At 54.8% G+C, this 21,894-nt stretch overlaps 1 protein-coding gene across 1 annotated transcript; it reads left to right on the top strand.

Annotated features, from left to right (window-relative positions):
- Positions 1 to 2,342: 2,342 nt before the first annotated feature.
- Positions 2,343 to 21,494, top strand: LOC116957785 (serine/threonine-protein kinase 3-like). Its single transcript, XM_032980148.2, has 11 exons — positions 2,343 to 2,604; positions 6,592 to 6,672; positions 9,056 to 9,184; positions 10,578 to 10,692; positions 11,274 to 11,438; positions 12,415 to 12,582; positions 14,348 to 14,485; positions 14,821 to 14,943; positions 16,634 to 16,925; positions 17,529 to 17,701; positions 18,390 to 21,494. The coding sequence occupies exons 1-11, from the start codon at positions 2,582 to 2,584 to the stop codon at positions 18,546 to 18,548; spliced, it is 1,566 nt and encodes a 521-aa protein (XP_032836039.1). The 5' UTR covers positions 2,343 to 2,581; the 3' UTR covers positions 18,549 to 21,494.
- The last annotated feature ends 400 nt before the right edge of the window (positions 21,495 to 21,894 follow it).

A 21,894-nucleotide genomic window follows, 5' to 3' on the forward strand; every position in this document is an offset into this window, starting at 1 on the left:
GGTCCTGGCACACCTCAAAGCCATCACAGACCCTCTCCTGGACCCCCTTCAGTTTGCCTACAGAGCCAACAGGTCTGTGGACGATGCAGTTAACATGGCCCTCCACTTCACCCTACAGCATCTGGACGCCCCAGCATCCTACGCCAGGATCCTGTTTGTGGACTTCAGCTCTGCCTTCAACACCATCATCCCTGCCCTGCTTCAGGACAAGCTCTTCCAGCTGAACGTGCCATACACCACCTGTAAATGGATCACAGACTTCCTGTCTGACAGGAAGCAGTGCGTTAAGCTGGGAACACAAGTCTCTGGCTCCAGGTCCATCAGCACCGGAACTCCTCAGGGCTGCGTCCTTTCCCCTCTGCTCTTCTCCCTGTATACCAACAGCTGCACCTCCAATCATCTGTCCGTCAAACTATTGAAGTTTGCGGATGACACCACCCTCATTGGGCTGATCTCTGGTGGGGATGAGTCTGACTATAGGTGGGAAGCTGACAATCTGGTGACCTGGTGTAGCCAGAACAACTTAGAGCTAAATGCTCTAAAGACAGTTGAGATGGTTGTGGACTTCAGGAAGAATACAGCACCACTCACCCCCATCACCCTGTTAGACTCCCCAGTAAAAATTGTAGAGTCCTTCCGCTTCCTGGGCACTATTCTCTCCCGGGACCTCAAGTGGGAATTGAACATCAGCTCCCTCACCAAGAAAGCTCAACAGAGGATGTACTTTCTACGGCAGCTGAAGAAATTCAACCTGCCAAAGACAATGATGGTGCAATTCTATACAGCGATCATTGAATCCATCCTCACCTCCTCCATAACCGTCTGGTACGCTGCTGCCACTGCCAAGGACAAGAGCAGACTGCAGCGTATCATCCACACTGCTGAGAAGGTAATTGCCTGCAATCTACCGACCCTCGAGGACCTGCACACGACAAGGTCTATGAGGCGAGCGAGGAAGATTATGGCCGATTTCTCCCACCCTGGACACTCTCTGTTTCAGCTACTCCCCTCCGGCAGAAGGCTTCGGTCCATCAGGACCAAAACCTCACGCCATAAAAACAGTTTCTTCCCATCTGCTGCTGGCCTGTTAAACAAGGCCAAGGGCTAACACTGTTTTTAACATTTGATCTACATAACGACACGTTGCTGATATTAACTATGTTTCCCTATTTGTATTTTTAAATTATATCTTAAAGCTATTTTATATTCGATATTTATTTAATTTTATATACTTCAGCCCCTTAGTGTTAGACTTTTAACCCTTATTATAGTAAGACTTGTTTAAAACTTATTTAAGATTTTAGATTCCTATATGTTGAATGTATGCACCATCCTGCCAAAGTAAATTCCGTGTCGGTGTGAACTTACATGGCGAATAAAACCCTTTCTGATTCTGATCATCACCACCACCACCATCAACATCACCACCACCATCAAAATCATCACTATCAACATCATCACCACCACCTTCAACATCATCACCACCATCAACATCATCATCACCACCTTCAACATCATCACCACCACCAACATCATCACCACCTTCAACATCATCACCATCAACATCATCACCACCTTCAACATCATCACCACCATCAACATCACCACCATCAACATCATCACCACCACCATCAACATCATCACCACCATCAACATCATCACCACCATCAACATCATCACCACCATCAACATCACCACCACCACCATCAACATCACCACCATCACCACAATCGTGTATGAATGTTGAACTTCTTTTACAACGTACGTAGGCAACCGTGCTAATCGCATGTGCGGAGGGGGAAGGAGAACAAACTAAAGACGACAACAACAAGCAGTTCTAAACAAATGTGTTCGTCAACCTGAGATGTGTTGTAATGAATGTTTCGGGAGCAGATCAGAATCAGGTGTGTGTGTGTTATGGGGTGATTCTTCTGCCTTTCCTGCACGCACCAAAGACGATCGTGTTAATACAGTACTGTAATGTATCGTGTCTTTGTTGTGATATTCTCCACTCCCGTGCCCCCTACTGGACATCTGTGATATAAACAAGAAGAGAGCTCTCGGATTAAAGATTCGGATTCTCAAATACGAAACGCACGGCCGTGATAATCGATTCACCGATTATTTTGTGAAACCGATACCGAATCGAGACCAACCGGGGGCGGGGCGGTTGGCAGCAGTAATCGAACCCAGCTCCTGGGAATTAATCGACATGCGGATCGAGCAATCGATCCGGGCCCGGCCAACTCTTCCTCTTTGTATTTCCCATCGCGGTTCGGGCTCTTCCCCCGACCCACCGACCCCCGCACACCCCCACCACGGATGCTCGCGATTGGCCGGAGCGCCGTCGCCTCGCGCTAGCAAGGCGGCGCGCCATTGGTCCAAGGCGCTTATCCGTGTTAGGGAATTCGAGGCGAAAGGGGGTGGTTTTTTAGCGCTGTGGAGGAGCGAGAGGAGTGGAGGGTTGGCGGTGGACGAGGTGGACGAGACGATGGCACGGACGAGCGAATAAAGGAGGAGGAGGAGGGGAGGAGGAGGAGGGGAGGAGGAGGAAAGGCAGCCTTGACGACACGAGGAAGCCATGGACAAGCCCGGGCAGAGGAGGTAGAGCGACTCGGCTCGGCCGTTTGGGCGCCAGTAGGCCCCGGGGCGTCTGGGTTACATCCCCGGCACGGAAATTGCCGAGAGTTGTTGGGTTAAGCCTCGCTCGCTCCTACTCCCCGTGTGTCTCTCTCTCTTATCTCTCTCTCCCGTGTGTGTCTATCTTCTATCTCTCTCCCGTGTCTCTCTCTCTTATCTCTTATCTTTCTCCCGCGTGTCTATCTTCTATCTCTCTCCCGCGTGTGTCTCTCTTATCTCTCTCTTCTCTCTCTCCCGTGTCTCTCTTATCTCTCCCGTGTGTGTCTCTCTTATCTTTCTCCCGTGTGTATCTCTCTTATCTCTCTCTCCTCTCTCTCCTCTCTCTCCCGTGTGTCTATCTTCTATCTCTCTCCCTTGTCTCTTATCTCTCTCTTATCTCTCTCCCGCGTGTCTATCTTCTATCTCTCTCCCGTGTGTATCTCTCTCTCTTATCTCTCTCTCCCGCGTGTCTATCTTATATATCTCTCCCGTGTGTATCTTTCCCGTGTGTATCGCTACGAACTCGGCAAAATAAAACAAACACCCCCCTCCGAGTTCGATTCCCGCTCGCGGCCCGTAGAGTTGGCGGTGGGGAGACAAAGGCGGCCGGGCGTGCTGTTTGCTAACATTTGCAGGCCGACTCCGATTTACACGGTTGGCACGTGCGGCGCGAAAGAAGTTCTACATATTGTGTATACATACAGTATATACTGTACATACAGTATATACTGTATGTATATACTTACTGACTCAAAACCGAGTCTACCCAGAGACCCGGAGTAAATCCACAACAATTACAATCTACAGATTTACAGATTGTAAAAGTTGTGGACGTTTACTCTCCAACACAACCGGTGTGCGCTGTAACGAATATGCCACGTTTGTTTACGTGACAGCCCTTACTAATGTGGCTGTGTCGGGTGGTGGCGGGTTTGACGACACTTTGTATATTTACGCGATCTAACCCAAGAAATAAAGAAAAAAACCTCATGGACAATATTGCTCGCGAAAGCCAGTGTAAAAGAGCTTCATAGCCTTTCAGATTTCTCCGGGACAAATAAAGATGCAGATTTCTCTGGTCTAACAACACTGGTGATACTGAGCAACACGATGACAATCGGTTTCAAAGACAATGCCATATGTTATTATCAGAGTTCGTTCGCATGCCCGCCACAAGACTGAATTCCTTGCAAAAAGTTTATATTTGTTGTTTGAACATCTTAACACCTACTGTTTTATTGCTTTTATACTTTGATGCTGGCAAAAAAAATGTCCCGAGGTATAGATTAGAGCCTCTGTATAGACGTTCTAGCAAATTAGATGATTTGGGTGCCTCTGTTTATGCTCCAGCTAACCCCCACCACCAGCGCAATCGCAGCAGCTGGAGTTCACGCACTCGAGCTGCTGCGATGGGTCTCATACCCGGTGGAGGAGCGGCTCTCTACGGCCACTGGCGGCCCCTGGGTGGACTTTACTAACCCCCCCGATAATACACAATAGAACGTGAAAATACCCCCATCATCGTCATCGTCGTCATCGTGCTGCTGGCTAAACCCCCAATGGTTTCAAATTTGCGTCGGAACTCACTAACACACCGATTGATGTGCTATCGGCCAAAGTAGCCGCCGGCTCTTAAAATGAGCGAAGAACGCCGCTCCGCGCTGTTTCCCAACAGCTTTTGGAACCTCGACCGGCCCGTCACCCAGCCTTTTGCTTGCGCAGCACGTGATCACCCGCATTTGTGGTTCTCTCGTCCGCGATGTCCACATCCTTCCCCATCGCACCTTCTGCATGTCGTCGGCTCCATCAGTTTCACCGCAGCCTGCCCGCATTTTCCTCTTTTGATTAATATGAAGTGTAGTTAACGTACCTGTCAACCCCTTATCAGTGCCCTACCTTATTACAGACCAATTCAGACCTTATTGGTCACCCCGTGCCCCTTATAAATCTCAACGTTCATCCTACAAAGTCCCATCATAAGGAGAGAAACACAAACAAATAGACAAAAACATGTTTGCCCATATTGATACGGCTGTACGCCGTATGGACCTAAAAACTAAATTTCCCTGTACAAGAATACGGGGTAAACCGTGTGGGCTGTGACAGCTGTGAGTTAAGAGCCTGCCGCGTACGGTTAAATTCCTGGCACTGAAAAGGGGAAGGCGCCCGAGCTCCGTGGGATGAGTTAGATTCCGAGTATAGGCGACACTCTAATCTTAGTCCATCCCGGTGGCTGGAGTCACTCTTAACCACTGGGATGAGTTCGAGTCTGAGCGTACGCGAATAGGAGACTGTCTCAATCTCTCACAGGCCTCTTTGAGACAAGGTGACGAGATGTTAACTACCTTGCCTGGTATACAAGAGGTCGTGGGTTTGATCCCGACCCTGATGCATGCATATTTCTCACTCTCTCCCCATGGTCATGTGGATTTCTCTAGGTCGTCCGGTTTTTCACTCCAAATTTAGAAACACGCATTTAGAGTATTTGGCTGCTTATATATTTCCACGTGATGATGATAAGCCACTGAGTTGAGCTATCATTTGTGATAGGTCACGTCTGAAAAAGAGCCACATACCTGATCAAATAAATAAAACATCGTGAAATCGTTTAATGAAGTGGCACAGAGTGAAATGTGTGAATATCTTGCAACAATTGGAAATACATTTGGTAAATGTATATTCTGTATTTACTTACGGTGTATCACAAAGCTGAGACCATGGCTGGATGAACAAATGGTCTGTGATTGGTTAAATATATCTGCGAAGTTGTTGAGACGTTGGTGGGGCATTGGTGGGACCTTTGTGGAAACAGTATTGGCAGAGACTCAGTTTCTCTTTCTGCATCTGCGTGGACAGTAATCGGTCACTTAATTTCAACGCAGTCCAAATGTGAAGGATATTTAAGGATTTGATCATCACAAAAGGAGGCGAGTGGGCTTGGCTAGGACTCGTCGCTAAGCTACGAACTAAACAATGTTTTGTTTAACGGGGAAAGGCCCCACTGAGCTACGTAACTCTTTTTCAGAAGCGACCCTTGCCAATCGCAAATTATAGCTCAACGAAGTGGCTTATCATCACGTATAAATCTATAGCAGGAGCCAAATAATCTTAAATGCGTGATGTTGATTCTGAAATGTGGAGGTAAAAACCGGAGGACCCGGAAACAAATCCACGCGACCATGGGGGAGAGAGACATGAAAACTCCAAATATACAGCAGGCGTCTGGGTCGGGATCGAACCCACTATCTCCTTTTATACCAGGCGAGGTAGTTAACATCCCACGACCGTGTCACTAGAAGGGATGTTGGACTGTGGATGAATATTAATATCGGGAGTGGCAGCCAAGGTATGGACCACGTCCGAGAGAACGTCTAGCAGGGAGATGAAGCGATGCGACCGGCGCCTTGGTGTGCTAGATTCGGTTGCTGCATCGCGTGATCGTGAGCGACGATGATAGCTTGGGAAGGGATCTTCGACTTCTCGTGTGCTGCCACCAGAGTCGCACGTATATCTCGTATCGGGCTCGTGATGATGACGTGGCCCGGTCTGTAGCCCCGAGGGCGTTCTGCATGGTATACACCTCCTCCGTGAGCTGCTGCATGGTCTCTGTTTCCCCAGTCACGTGTGTCAGTGTCACTTTGTTGTCCTTACCCCGCACCTCTGATTGGCATGGTTGGCTACGTTCAGTGCGAAAGACGTTCGGCACGCATACTCATGATGCTGTGTGGTCGGCTCGAGCGGTCGCGTGCGTACGTTGAACTTCTTCGTGGTTGGCCACGGCTGATGATGACGGCAATGACAATGCGTGGGTTTGTGTTTCGCCATTCGTGTGTGTCATTGTAATAGGTTGACCATGGCTGACGACGACGCAATGACGACGACGACGATGATGATGACGATGATGATGATGATGCAATGACGATGACGACGATGAGCTGTCGCGCTGAGCTCGGCTCTGTCGTGTTCCCGCAGCACGCTGAAGAAGCTGAGTGAAGACAGCCTGACGAAGCAGCCCGAGGAAGTGTTCGACATCCTCGAGAAACTCGGAGAAGGGTGAGAGCTCCCCCGCTCCGTCTCACAACCACGGCCCACGGCAGCCGCCAACCCGTCACTTAACCCTTATAACCCATTCTGATGATGAACGCGGTGTACGTACGTGTGTGTCGTCGGTCTTTCCTTCCGATTCCGTTCCGATGACGTGCTTGGTGCATGAAAGCGATCTGTGTGGGCACGGCCGCCATTTCCTTGCCGTCACATCCTGCGCTGCCAACACAGGAATCCCGCGCTGAACCCCTTTCCCGCTTCAGCGACGGAACCGGAAGAAGAAAAAAAACAAAAATAAAATCGTGTCATCGATGCCGAGGCTCCCACAAGGCCGTGCAGGAGGGGCCGTGCGTGACACAGTTTGGCTGCCGGCTATCGTAGAGTGGCGGCGGTCGTGTCGCTACGGTTCTCTGCAGTGAGTAACATTGTTCATTAAAAACAACGGCGTGACTACCGTGCCTCTCTAAATAAAATGAACGCCGAGCCGCTCGTGCGTTCCGAGATTCAGCGGTGAACGGGGACACCCACCGCCTTGCTACTTGCAGACGTCTCGGAGCGGGAATGGGTGCTGACGTCGCCACAGTAATTGCGCCAGGTTAGGTGCACTTTGAAGGCATCACGTGACGTGTAGAAGGCCACGGGATAGACCCTGGTGTTATGGGCTGACTGACTGAGGTGACTGGCAGATGCGCACCACCTGTGCTCCCCACGATGCCACCTTGCTGAGGTTTAGCCGCCCGGCGCTCCACTCGTTGTTGTGAGCGTCGCTCCTCTGCCCTCCGCTACTTGTTGCAGGGCGACTGCCTCCAGCTGCCCTATAGCCTCAAAGTACACCTAGCTTGGCACTGCCCTCGAGCGTCCTGCTCGAGCCTCCGTCTCACACCGACACACGCACACAGACACACGCACACCGTCATGAGCCCTGTTCTATCCATTGTTGGAGTAATATATAATTTTAAGGTTCACTTTGAGAAACATTTCATGTTTTTTTTATTGAGCGCTTTTATCTTTTTATTAAAAGGCAACGTTTTTTGTCAATCAATTAAGAGTAACTTTGAAGAAAAAATGTAAGGCTCCAGTTAAGGCTCCAGTTAAGGCTCGTACACCGTTAAAATACATTTAACTCGCACAGTGTCGAAATCGGAGGGACAATTACTCAAGCGCTGCAAACCTTATCTGGAGCGCTGGTCGTTAGTAGAGATAAGGATGCCCTGCGGCGCGAGATGTTGACTCCCTCGCCTGGTATACAGGAGGTCTTAAGTTCGATACCGACACTGATGCCTGCTGTATATTTGGAGTTTGTGGATCTTTCTTTCTCCCCATGGTTACATGGATTTTTCCCTCCACATTAAGAGTCAACGTCACGTGTTTAAGAGTATTTGGCTGCCGCTATGAATTTCCACACGATGATGATGATGATAAGCCCACTTCATTATCATTTGTGGTGGCCAGGTCGTGCTTCTGGAAAAGAGCTATGTACCTCAGTGGTGGGGCCTTACCTGGTAAAAAAAAATAAAGACTGGTGGAACTCCCGTGCCAGCCAGGGCGAACGCCGGAGCTCCCAGCTCCCCAGAATTGGAATCTTTTATTTTATTCTTGCAGAAATCCGAAGAGCTGTGAAGCTCTTTATTTTTCTCTCCACAGATGCGCCCACAGTGTTGAGCTCCAGCCACCACCACGCATGTGAACCACCCCCGTCCCTCCCTCGGTGCACGCAGCCCGGCAACAGGGAATTGCAATGGCAAAAAGGCTGACCGGTATCCGGCGTTGGGATGTTTGGGCCGACGCCAGTCGCATTTGCATTTGGCTGTGGGAGGAGACCGGAGGAGAAACCCACACAGACCAGGGGGAGAGAATACATGAACTACATTCAATAAATACCAATACCCCAGCCATTCGCCACTGAGTGACGGTGACGTCACCACGGCACCTGTGCTTTGAAGCCACGTGAAGTGTCGAAGGCTCGCTGACGGGAGGTCACAGGACAGACCCAGCAGGTGCCATGGGTTGGCTGACCGAGATGACCGGTAGATGCACCAGCTGTGTTGCCTGTGTTCTGTGTGGTTGTGTGTGTTGTGGGGAGCGGTAGTGCAGCGGTTAAAGCACTGCGCTGCGAACCCGACGACCCGAGTTCAATGCCCGCTCACGCCCAACACCATTGACGATTATCTGAACTGGTCCTGAGCCTCCCCTAAGTCGACTCGGGCTCAAACGAGTACCTGGTGCGGTGTGTAAACATCGGCACTTAGGGAGACAAAGGCGGCCGGGCGTGGTGCTGGCCACCCACCCCCGTCGTGTGCCACAGTGCCCGGCCTTCATACGTGCTGCTCGCTAACAGCACTTGCCTCCAGCAGTCTGGTAACCCTTTACGTTTGTGTGTATGGACACACAGCTCCTATGGCAGCGTGTTCAAGGCGATGCACAAGGAGTCGGGCCAGGTGGTGGCCATCAAGCAGGTGCCCGTGGAGTCCGACCTGCAGGAGATCATCAAAGAGATCTCCATCATGCAGCAGTGTGACAGGTGCTGCCCGTGCTTGCGTCGCGCTCACTTGCTGTCTCACTCGGTCACACGCCGTCTCACTCGCTCACCCGCTGTCTCACTCGCTAAATTGCTGGCTCACTCACTGATCACTCGCTGGCTCGCTCGCTGGCTGGCTCACTCGCTGGCTCGCTCGCTGGCTCGATCGCTGGCTCACTCACTGATCACTCGCTGGCTCACTCGCTGATCACTCACTGGCTCGATGGCTGGCTCACTCGCTGGCTCACTCACTGATCACTCGCGGGCACGATCGCTGGCTGGCTCACTCGCTGGCTCGCTCGCTTCGCACCGCACCTCTGATTAGCACGGTTGGCTACGTACGATGGGATAAAAGTTAAACGTATACTCACCCACTCAGCCACCCACTCATCCCCGGGCTGTTAGTATCTTTATGTATTAGTGTCAATTGCCTAAATATTATGAAGTAAATTTTTGGGGTGAAAAAGGGCGTAACTTTCGGAACGAATTCAGCCTTCAACGTGCATTTCCTATACTCGCTTAACGACCGGTCTCGTGGTTACCAATTACCGTCGTTAGGAGGAGGGGGGTCCTACTCTATATCTATATTATGCACGTAATTTGCACACCGGTGGTTGTACAGTGTCGATGCGCTATGGCTTACCGAGCATCCTCTGTAGTACCGACGATTGCCTGCTCCTACTCCTAAGAGTAGCAGTAGTCGGAGGTTCTGTGCCACAATCCTCCATCCCATCTCTTTCGCTTCGATTCAAGTCCTTGTGATCCCCACCCCCCTTGTTTTCGGGAGCGTATCCCCAGGGGGGGTTGGTGGGCGGAGGCCGTGAACCGGTGGGTGTCGTGACCTGTACCTTTGATATGTTTTAACAAAATTATTCTGCCAGAGCGTGACTCTCGCTTATGGTTGGAATGTATTCCTTGTCGTCGCGTTTGTGCGATGCATTTTTCGGTAGTTTGGCGGTGACCTTTCCCCCCGGGTTCCACTCTCTCCCTTTCTCTCTGGTGAACGAGACTCGGATCCTGATCTTGACCTCCCAAGTTCCTCTCCCCTGGGTTTAAAACAAAATCAGCTGACCCCTATTCCCCTCCCCTTCCTTCCCCCACTAGCCCCATCCCCCTTTGTCCCTTTATGTAAGTAAAAAATTGTTGAGTTAAATAGTAAAACTTCCCCCCCCCACCGCATCCTTCCCTCCCCATATGAACTTCCCCATGCTGCCCACTTGGGTGGCGGCAGAGAGAGCCCAAATCTCCGCCCTGCTGGGGTTTTTGTCTGCGGAGTTTCTGTTCCCCTCCCACCAACCCCCCCCCACCAACCCCCCCCCACCAATCCCCCCCCACCAACCCCCCCCCCACCAACCACCCACCCCCGACACGCGCTCACGCCGCTCCGCCTCCGCAGCCCCCACGTGGTCAAGTACTACGGCAGCTACTTCAAGAACACTGACCTGTGGATTGTGATGGAGTACTGCGGAGCCGGCTCCGTCTCTGACATCATCCGCCTGCGCAACAAGACGGTGAGAACGGCGGCGCGGAGCGGTGTCCTCGTTATGTCGTCATCGTTAGCGCCGGCGTCGTCGGCGTCATCATTGTTAGCGCGGTGATCGTTTGTCATTGTCATCATCGTTATTGGCATCATTGTTAGTGTGATCGTCGTCAGCGTTATTGTTAGTGTGGTTAACATCATCATTGTTAGCCTGATCATTATCATTGTGAGCGTCATCATCATCATCATCGTTGTTAGCATGATCAGCATCATCATTGTTGGTGTGATTGTCATCATCATCGTTACCCGCATCATCGTCAGGTCTTCATTTGTCCTTGTGCGTTTACGTGCGCGTGTGCCTCTCCGTGTCCACCCTGCGTGTGCGTGCGTGCGTCTTCTTGCGTTTGCGTGCTTGTGCGCGCGTGTCGATGGGGTTGTCCTGCGTGCGTGTGGGCATGCCTCTCGGGTTGTCCCCGGGGGTCACTCATCACTCACGCCGTGCCTGCATCCCCCCTCATGTGCTTCTCCCGTGTGACCCCGCCCCGTGTGCCCCCTCCGCATCGCCCCCCGTGTCCCCCCCGCCGTGTCCTCCTCCGTGTCCCACTGCTCCAGCTGACGGAGGACGAGATCGCCGCGATTCTGAAGGCGACGCTCAAGGGCCTCGAGTACCTCCACTTCATGCGCAAGATCCACCGCGACATCAAGGCCGGCAACATCCTGCTCAACACCGAGGGCCACGCCAAGCTCGCCGACTTCGGTGTGGCCGGGCAGCTCACGGTGAGCCTCGCCGCGCCGGGCCACCGCACCGCCACGACACAGCACACCGCGCCACGACACCGTGACACTGCCACGCTCAATCGCACCACACCGCGCCGTGCTCTAGCATGGCGCACAGCCACAGCTCAACCGCACCACACATCAGCGCTACCACTCCGCAGCATGCCACAATGCACAGCACATCACAGCACACCGTAGTACCGCGCATCCCGCTACATCGCCACCCCTCCACACTAGAAACAGAAACTACGGCCTGTGTCATTGGTATGAGCGATATGGGATGTGGTGATGTGTTTGTCACGCATCGTCATCGCCCTCTAGTGGCAGACTAATGCTCATGCGAATGCTGCTGCATGCTACTGCTGCATGCTACTGCTGTACACAGGGACAGCTGCCAATAGGGGGCTCTCTTGCCAACACTGCAGAAGAGCATGAGCACAGAAATGGGGAATTTAAGCAAGTGCCCAATAAATACGCAAATTCTTGTTCCTGATTCCCATGATAGCGGTGGTGGTGATGGTAGTGGTGGTGGTGACAATGGTGGTGGTGGTGATTGTGGTGGTAGCAGTGATGGTGGCGGTAGTGGTGACTGTGATAATGGTGGTGGTGGTGGCGGTGGCAATGGTGGTAATGGTCGCGGTGGTGAAGGTCGCGGTGATTGTGGCAGTGGTGGTGGTAGCGGTGACAGTGATGGTGGAGGTGTTGGTGGTGTTAGCGGTGATGATGGTGGTAGTGGTGGTGATGATGATGTTGGCTGTGGTGGTGGCGGTAATGATGGCGGTAGTGGTGACTGTGATAATGGTCGCGGTGATAATAGTGGTGATGGTCGAGGTGATTGTGGCAGTGGTGGTGGTAGCAGTGACAGTGATGGTGGAGATGTTGGTGATGATGGTGGTAGTGGTGGTGATGATGTTGTTGGCTGTGGTGGTGGCGGCGATGGTGATGGTGGTGATGCCGGCGACGGTGGTCACCGCAGGACACGATGGCGAAGCGGAACACGGTGATCGGCACGCCGTTCTGGATGGCGCCCGAAGTGATCCAGGAGATCGGCTACAACTGCCTGGCGGACGTGTGGTCGCTGGGCATCACCGCCATCGAGATGGCTGAGGGCAAGCCGCCCTACGCCGACATCCACCCCATGCGGGTGCGTGCCCCCCCCCCTCTCGCCCACTCCTCTCTCCCCCCACTCAACCCTCCTTCTTACTCGGCACTCTCCCCACTGCCGCGCTTGCCAATCTCTCTTCCCCGCACTTCTCCACTCTCCCTTCCCTACACTCATCCCTCTCCACTCTCCCCCCTTCCCACTCCCCCCTCCCCTTGCCTCCACTCCCCACTCCCCACTCACCACTCCCCACTCACCAATCTCCCCACTGCCTCGCTCGCCACTTTCCCTTCCCCACTCTCCCTTCCCCACACTCATCCCTCTCCGCTCCCCCCTCCCACTCTCCCCCACTGTACCCTCCCCTCTCCAGCCTCTCCACCTCCCTCCTGTGTGCCTGCCTATTTGTAATGAGCGACTTCCGCGACACGTCGTGTAGAGGGCACTCTTCTGTATTCCACGTACGGGCACAGCACAGGCCAACATTATCGGCTTCCTCTCCAAGTACACACTTAGATATTAACCTTCTACAGACTACACACACGGTTGATCGCACGGCGGTTCCACCCGTCCGCTCCCGGTCTCGCCGCTGGCTGACGGCGTGCCGGGGAGGACGGTGGAACTCCGCAGGAGATCCGCCACGTGGCCGAACGACGGAGAGAGATGACGGCGAGCAGCGACGCAGTCCGGACCCAACACTCCACACACCGACCCCGAGTCCCCCCTCCGCTTGTATTGCCGCAGCGCGGCTAGGCTCCACCTCTGCTTGTATTGCCGCAGGCGCGGCTTGGCTCCGCCTCCGCTTGTATTGCCACACGTGCGGCTAGGCTCCGCCTCCGCTTCCGCTTGTATTGCCGCAGGCACGGCTAGGCTTCACCTCTGCTTGTATTGCTGCAGGCACGGCTAGGCTCCACCTCTGCTTGTATTGCCGCAGGCACGGCTAGGCTCCGCCTCCGCTGTATTGCCACACGTGCGGCTAGGCTCCGCCTCCGCTTCCGCTTGTATTGCCGCAGGCACGGCTAGGCTTCACCTCTGCTTGTATTGCTGCAGGCACGGCTAGGCTCCGCCTCCGCTTGTATTGCCGCAGGCACGGCTAGGCTTCGCCTCCGCTTGTATTACCGCAGGCACGGCTAGGCTCCGCCGCCGCTTGTATTGCCGCAGGCACGGCTAGGCTCCGCCTCCGGCCACGCCCTCTCGTGGAACTTTCTAGCCGTTCTTGGAGTTTCTCGGCCGGCCCTGCCCTTCGCCTCTGACCCAGATACCTCTCCCTTTGGGGATTGGATAATGTTTATAATGGTGCCTGTACCCATGCTTCCCTTTTCCAACCAGTAAATGTCACTATCTCATTACATATTTACCGATTTGCTGAGATTTCCTATACATTGCACTCCTGTAGCAGTGAGTCTTTTTCTCTTGTTTGTTGTACATTTCTGTACCTACCCCTGATGTTGCCCTTCCCCCTAACCTCCGATTGGCGCGGTTTGGCTACGTATGGTGCGAAAGAGGTTCCACATACACACCTACACACTGGACATCTGTGACAAGAGCTTCGGATTCCTCCAGGATAAATAAATATTCTGATTCTGCATATGCGTGCGTGCGTGGCACCGCAGGCCATCTTCATGATCCCCACCAACCCCCCGCCTACGTTCCGCAAGCCCGAGAACTGGTCTGATGACTTGACGGACTTTGTCAGGAAGTGTCTCGTCAAGAACACCTACACACTGGACATCTGTGACAAGAGCTTCGGATTCCTCCAGGATAAATAAATATTCTGATTCTGCATATGCGTGCGTGCGTGGCACCGCAGGCCATCTTCATGATCCCCACCAACCCCCCGCCTACGTTCCGCAAGCCCGAGAACTGGTCTGATGACTTGACGGACTTTGTCAGGAAGTGTCTCGTCAAGAACCCGGAGCACCGCGCAACAGCCACGCAGCTCCTGCAGGTACCGCAGCGCACGGCCGCCTGCAGCGAGTGGAGAGAGCGGAGTGAGATGAGAAGGGAGAGGCAGGAGAGTGCGTGGAGGGGAGTGGAGTGAGATGAGAGGGGAGAGGCGGGGGAGTGCGTGGAGGGGAGTAGAGTGAGAGGCGGGGGAGTGCGTGGAGGGGAGTGGGGTGAGATGAGAGGGGAGAGGCAGGAGAGTGCGTGGAGGGGAGTGGGGTGAGATGAGAGGGGAGAGGCGGGAGAACACATGGAGATGAGAGTGAGGAGCCAGGCGGAGTGAGGAGGCCGTGCTGGTGGTGGTGGAGCGAGCGTGCCGTGTGCCGACCCCCTCCCCAGCACCCCTTCATCAAGGCCGCCAAGCCAGTGTCCATCCTGCAGAGCCTGGTGGGGGAGGCCATGGCCATCAAGGTGAAGAGGCAGGAGATGGACGACGACCTAGACGAGGAGGACGACAACTCCGTGAGTGAACTCGCCGCGACCTCGCTGCCCTTCCGCCATACGACCCCCGCTCGGCGGTGGCTGGTGCCGCCTCGCTGCCCCCTCGCTGCCCCCTCGCTGTCCCTCGCTGCTCTTCTGCGGCACGACCCACGACCCCTGTTGGTCCGCAGCCCTGCCCTTCGCTGCCTCTCGCTGCCCCTCGCTGCCTTGTAGTATCCTTCCAGCCATTGAGCTGCCCCGTTTTCCCGCTGCCTTGCGCTGCCCTGGTCTCTACCACTGCCCAGTGGCGATGAGTTGATCTGAATCGGAATGTTTATGTCAGAATGGGAATGTTTATTCAGACTGGAGGAAGCCGATGAGCTATGAAGCTCTTTTTCCAGTAGTGGTGGTGGCGGTGGTGTTGGTGGTGGTGACGATTGGAGTGAGCATTGGTGTAGCGATTAGCACCGCTGCGTTACGACCCCAGCGACCCAAATTCAATTCCCGCTCACGACCAACATCGGTGACGAATATCTTAACGGGTCCTGGGCCTCCCCTAGGTCGGCGTCAAATGAGTACCTGGTGCGGCGGTGTAAACATCTCGCCACCGGAGAGACAAAGGCTGATCTCATCTTGTGTAGATTTATATAGCAGCGCCTTATTCCAAGGCGCGTTACAGCAATTGTTAAATTGTACAAAAGATGACATTGGTTGAGATAAAGAGTAGTGGCGTTGTCATTAAAAGTGGTGGAGTCATATCATAATAGGGTTTTTCTCCTTTTTTCTGGCAACAAACTGACATCTTTTTACAAGGATTCATGTCTGCATTAACCACAATACCTGCAGTCAAAATGCAAATAAAAAAACATACTATGATAATATATGCATTGTCCTTGAAACTGATTGGTCCACACCAAGGGACGGCTTTCTTTGAAAGTGTGGACCAATCAGTTTCAAGGACTGCATATATTATCATAGTATGTTTTTTTGTTTGCATTTTGACTGCAGGTATTGTGGTTAATGCAGACGTGAATCCTTGTAAAAAGGTTTCAGTTTTGTTGCCAGGAAAAAGGGAAAAAAAACTATTATATTTTGGTACTGGCAAAGGAGGTCTGATGGTGGAGTCATGGTGACAGTGACGAAGACGGGTGGGGAGCGGTCAAGGAGGGATTGGGATAGTGATTGGAGTTGGGGTAGTGACAGGGGTAGTGATAGGGGTATGAGTAGGCCTGGTCATAGCTGGGGAGTGGGGGCAAGGAGTAGCAGTAGCAAGAGGATGATGATGCCGGGCTAGGGGAGAAGAGATGGGGGGTTTTTTAAGGGAGGAACAGAAGCAAGTTCGTAATTGTTGATGATGATGTTGCAAATGCTGCAGATTATGCCAATGACGCCGATAATGCCGAAGATGTTGTCGATTCTGCTGATGATACTGCTGATTATGCTGACGATTCCCCTGATGATGCTGCCGATTCCCCTGATGATGCTGCTGATTCTGCTGATGATGCTGCTGATTCCCCCGACGATGCTGCCGATCCTCCCGATGATCCTGATGATTCCCCCGAGGACGCTGACGATGCTGCCGATTCCGCCGAGGATGCTGCTCACAGTGCCGCTGATTCCGCCGACGGTGCTGCTGATGCTCCTGCGGATGCTGATGATGCTGATGATGCTTCCGCCAATATTGCCGCCCATTCTGCCGCCGCCCGGGCGGGGCCGGGTGGACGTTGTGCAGGACGAGGAGGCGGTGGACAGCGGCACGATGCTGCGCATGGAGGACGGCGGCGACGCCACGGCGGCGGCGGGCGGTGGCGGCGGCACGATGAGAGTGGGCGGCACGACGGCGCTGAGCGATGGCGCCCGCACCATGATCTCCCACGCCGGTGGCGACGCCGCTACCATGCTGAGCTCCGACCTGGGCACCATGGTCATCAACAGCAGCGAGGACGACGGCGACGAGGAAGAGGAAGGCCGCGACGGAGACGACGACGACGGTGATGGCGAGGTCGTCGACGGCACCATGAAGAGTGAGCCCCGGGGGGGTGGGAGTGGCCGTGGTGGTGGTGGTCGCGAACAGCACTAGCCCCAACAGGCTGCTACACAGGGGATCTTTGTCTGTGGTGGTGGTGACCGTAGTGGCTGTGTTGACGGTGGTGGGGAACGGTGGACCCGGGTAAGATTCTCACTCGCGGCCAACACTGGTGACGATTATCTGAACCGTTCCTGGGCCTCCGCTAGGTCAACTCGGCCTCAAATGAGTACCTGGTGCGGTGTGTAAACATCGCCACTGGGGAGACAAAGGCGGCCGGGCGTGGTGCTGGCCACCCACCCCCTCGTGTACCGTACCGGTGTTCGTAGGTGCTATTCGCTCACAGCACTTGCCCCTACAGTCTGTTAAGGCTATACGGGGGATCTTTGTGTGGGTTGGTGGTGTGGGTTGGTTGCGGTCGTGGTGGTGATGGTGTGTTGGTTGTTGGTGTGGTTGGTGGTTGTTGTGGTGGTTGTGGTGGTTGTTATGGTGGTGCTAGTTGGTTATTGTTGTGGTGGTGCTGGTGTGTGGTTGATCATGGTGGTAGTGATGATGGTGGTGTGTGGTTGGTCGTGGTGGTGTTATGTGGTTGTCCGGCCAGGCATAGACACGCCGGACCACCGCACACAGCGCCCCTCCTTCATGGAGTACTTCGAGGCGAAGGACCGGGAGAGCAAATCTGGGCCGGGCTCGGGGGGGGCAGCCAGCAACGGGCGCAAGGCCAGCGGGCCCCACGCTGACTTCCGCATCCCAACGGACGGAGACTTCGACTTCGTACGTCCGCATTCACGCAGTGGGCTTGGGCACACGCGGACACGCGGGGGCACAGACACGCGGGGGCACAGACACGCGGGCACAGACACGCGGGCACAGACACGCGGGGGCACAGACACGCGGGCACAGACACGCGGGCACAGACACGCACATGCGGACGTAAACGCACGCAGACACGCGGGGGCACAGATGCACGCGGGCGCAGACACGCACACACACGGGCTTAGAGGCACGCAGACACGCGGGCGCAGACACAGACACGCGCACGTCTACACGATGATTATGCTGGTGGTGGTGATGATGCTGACGATGATGCTGGTGTTGATGACGCTGGTGTTGATGATGATGATGACGACGACGATGATGCTGGTGTTGATGACAACGCTGGTGGTGTTGATGATGATGACGACGACGATGATGCTGGTGTTCATGCTGCCCCTGCTGCTGGCGGTGGTGTTGACACTGCTGCTGTTGCTGTCACTGACCGCCGATGTCACTGACCGTTGATGTCACCGCTACGCTGCTTCTCATGCGCTCTGATCGTCGCCCCACCCCACCCCTTGCATCGTCGTCGACCGCCGCCGACATCACTGACCTCTCCATCGTCTCCACCTCCTCGTCCTCTACCTCGTCCACCTCCTCGTCGTCATCCCCGTGCATTGTGTGCGGCCGATATGGCGCTCCGCAGCTGAAGGTGATGAGCTACGAGGAGCTGCAGGCGCGGCTGTCGGCGCTCGACCCGATGATGGAGCGCGAGATCGAGGAGCTGCGCCTCCGCTACCAGGCCAAGCGGCAGCCCATCCTGGACGCCATCGACGCCAAGAAGCGTCGCCAGCAGAACTTCTGAGCCCCCCCCCCCCGCACCGATCAGCCTCCCTCCCCCCCCGCCCCTGCCCCGGTCCTTGGCTGCTTCCAGGCGTAATCGCCCGCCCGCTCGCCCTGGAAGTCTCGCCGACGACAGACTCTCCTGCTGCGTCATCGTTGGAGCACGACTCCCCTTTGACCCCTGGCCCGGGCTTCCACCGCTCTGCCTCTGCCGCCCCCCCCCCCTATCCTGCTACCCCACCCCCCACCATCTCTCCTCTCCGAACCCCGGCGCGGTGGCGGTGGCGGCCGTGCCAATCCGCGTGCCGGCATCCGGTGCCGGTGTTTCTCGAGTGGCCTTGGTGCAGCAAGCGGCGGTGGCGCAGCAGTCGGTCGGTCGATCCGTGGGTGGGAGGAAGGCAAAAACGTTTCCTGACCCACAATCCTTTGTGCCTCGAGAGGCCACAACGCCATCATCGTCGTCTTCGTCGTCACCATTGTCACCATCGTCATCGTCACCATCGTCATCGTCGGTCTTCCTGTGTTTGCTCTGTACGTCTGTTCTCTTTATTTATTTAGTTTCGCTCGCCGTGTTTATGTTTATCTTTGAACCTCCACCCCCCTCCCCCCTCGGGGGTGTCCACCCGGCTCCGCTCATCGACTCGTCTCGGCGGCTCGCTCGCCGCCCCTCGCAGTAAACTTCGTTTTTATTTTATTCTTCCTGACCACCAGGTGAGGCCCGCCGCTGAGCTTTCCGTGGCTCTCTTTGGGAAGCGGCGGCGCGACGAAAGTGGCCGATATCCTAATCATCATCGTCGCGTGAAGATTTATAGTGACAACCCGAATACTCTCAAAACACACGCGTGATGCGTCGATTCTCGATGCGGAGGAGAGGGACAAATCCGAGGAGCCGGAGGAAAAGATCCATGTGACCACGATGGGGAGAGAGGGATAACCAAGCACACTCCAAATATACAGCAGCAGCAGGCATCGTCAGGGTCAGGATCGAACCCACAACCTCCTGCGTACCAGGCGAGGGAGTTAACATCTCCTGACCACCGTGCGTGGGAGGGGACGGCGTTCCCGCAGGGGATCACCAGCACCCGTGACCCTGAGCCACCTTACCCCCCGATGTGGGAATTTGACCCCGGGCAATGGAGGTAACGATGATGAGACTGATGATGATGACACCCGATAGCGCAACGAGGCGGCAAAGGGTCCGGGTTCGATTCCCGACTCGGGGCGCCTCTGTGTGTACTTGGAGTCTGTGTGTTACTTCTCTCCCCCATGCATACCTGTCAACCCCTTATCGGAGCCCTACCTTATTACAGAGACCTCATTGGTCACCCTGTGCCCCTTACAAAGCCCCATCATAAGGAGACAAACACAAACAAATCGACATTATTTTTTAAGTTGCCCGTATTGAAACGGCTGTAACAGCGTGTGGACCAGAAAAAAACTAATTTCCCAGTAGAAGAATCCGGGGCAAACCGGTACGGGTTGCCAGCTATGCCCCTGTCATGGGTTTTTCCTCCGGGGTCTAAAAACGATGCGTAACGGTGCGACTGGCGTGGGGGCCCACACATCGCAGTGGTGAAAGATCACTCTCTCGTTCGCTCGCTTGGGATCACACGCGCACACAGCAGCGAAATCGCCGCCCCCTTCCACCTCTACAAAATCACTTGGCAGGACCCCTCCCGGAAAAAGAGTCTTTGAGACTCGGCGACGCTTTCCCGGGTGAACGAGTCTTGCGGAGGAGCGGGGCCGAGCGGCAGTGACTCGCGGCACCCTGGGAACAAACCCCGCAACGTTCCAATCGGAATGTTCAGACTGGAGGAGGAATCCGATGAGCTATAAAGCTCTCTTTCTCTGCTGTCCAGTCGAAGCACGGGGTCCGAACGTTACAGCAACGAGCGATACAATAGACACTGTGCAATACCCCCCCCCCCCCCGCACAGGTTTACGTGGGGGTTGCGATCCCTGCAAAGGTGCGACGTCGATCGTCTGCCGTCGCGCCTCGTGGGTCCGCCAGCGAGCCAGCGCGACCATCGGCCAGCCGTGCCTCGCTTCTGCTTCCGCTCGTTAGCTCGCTGTGAAAGAGCTTCGTAGCCCATCGGATTCCCCCAGTCCGCTCACTCGCTCGCCCGGGCCATCCTCGCGTGGAGCCGGAGATGAAGGGAGGGGGAAGGAGCATGGAGGAGGCTCTCCCCGCAATGACGTCTCGACGTCGATGGGTTGACGGTCGCTTACCAGCCGGCTGTTGGGGGCGGGGGGGGGGTCGGTCTGTGGTTGCTCGCTCGCAGGTGGAGCAGCGAGTCGCTCGCTTGGTCCGTTGGGGTGGAATGGTCGGGGGCAGGGGGGGGGGTTGGGGGGTCATTGCGTCGGGGGGCCCTGCGCTGGGCGCTGTGCCGCTCATGGCGGTAATTTAACCACTCCGCGATGTTCTCGTGAATATCCATCGCGTTTAGTCTTTGTCGAGCTACGCCTCCTCGTGGAGAATCGCCCCACTCGGGGCATGGTGGGGCTGGGTGGGGTGGCGGAGCCGCCGTCCCGTGGTCTTTCTTTGCTTTATTTTTAATTGGCGTCTGGCTCGTGACCACTTGGGGGGGTGGGGGGGGGGCTCCTCCGCCGTGAATTAACCTCGCGGCAGGGTCGGACGCCGCGCGGTGGATGCGCAGTCTTCATCGTCGCCATCGCCACCATTGCCACCGTGAATTCATCAGCATCGTTATTGTCATTAAACGTTTTCTTAATTTTCATCATCAGTCACCGCACCATCGTGTTCATCATTACTGTCATCGCCCTCATTATCGTCGTCGTCATTATCTTGACTCGTAATCATTATCGTCATCGTCACTGTCTTCATCACCGTCGTTGATATTGCTCGGTTATCCTTCTCTGTTACTGCTTCCTGATGGCAACGCGGTGAATGAGCACCATCTACTTTGTTATCCTCTACCATTTGAATAAATATTTTGTTTTCGTCAAATCCGATTCTGCTCGTTTAACAAACTCATCTGTTCTTAGATTGGGCACGGAGCCGTGTGACGTCTCGCAGTCACGTGACGTAACGCGATCACTTGACGTTTCGGTCACGTGACGTCCGGCAGCCATGTGACGTCTCGGGCTCATGTGACATCTCGGGGTCACGTGACCTCTAGGGGTCACGTTTTCCTCTCAAGGAAAGTTTTCTTTTTTCCCCACTCCAGATTTTCCAGCGCGGTTTTCCGGTCTTCGCCCGTGCGTGGGGAATGTCTTCTCCCGAGCTTTCGCCACGCCACTCGCTACTTTCTACAGCATCTGTAGTATTTATACTGCAGGGGGAATCCGATGAGCTGTGAAGCACGCTACAAACACGATGGGAGTGCTAAGTACAGGAAAGGCAAGAT

Source organism: Petromyzon marinus, chromosome 43, assembly GCF_048934315.1.
Source record: "Petromyzon marinus isolate PM22_M1 ecotype Great Lakes invasive population chromosome 43, UKy_Petmar_22M1.pri1.0, whole genome shotgun sequence".
Lineage (NCBI taxonomy): Eukaryota > Metazoa > Chordata > Hyperoartia > Petromyzontiformes > Petromyzontidae > Petromyzon > Petromyzon marinus.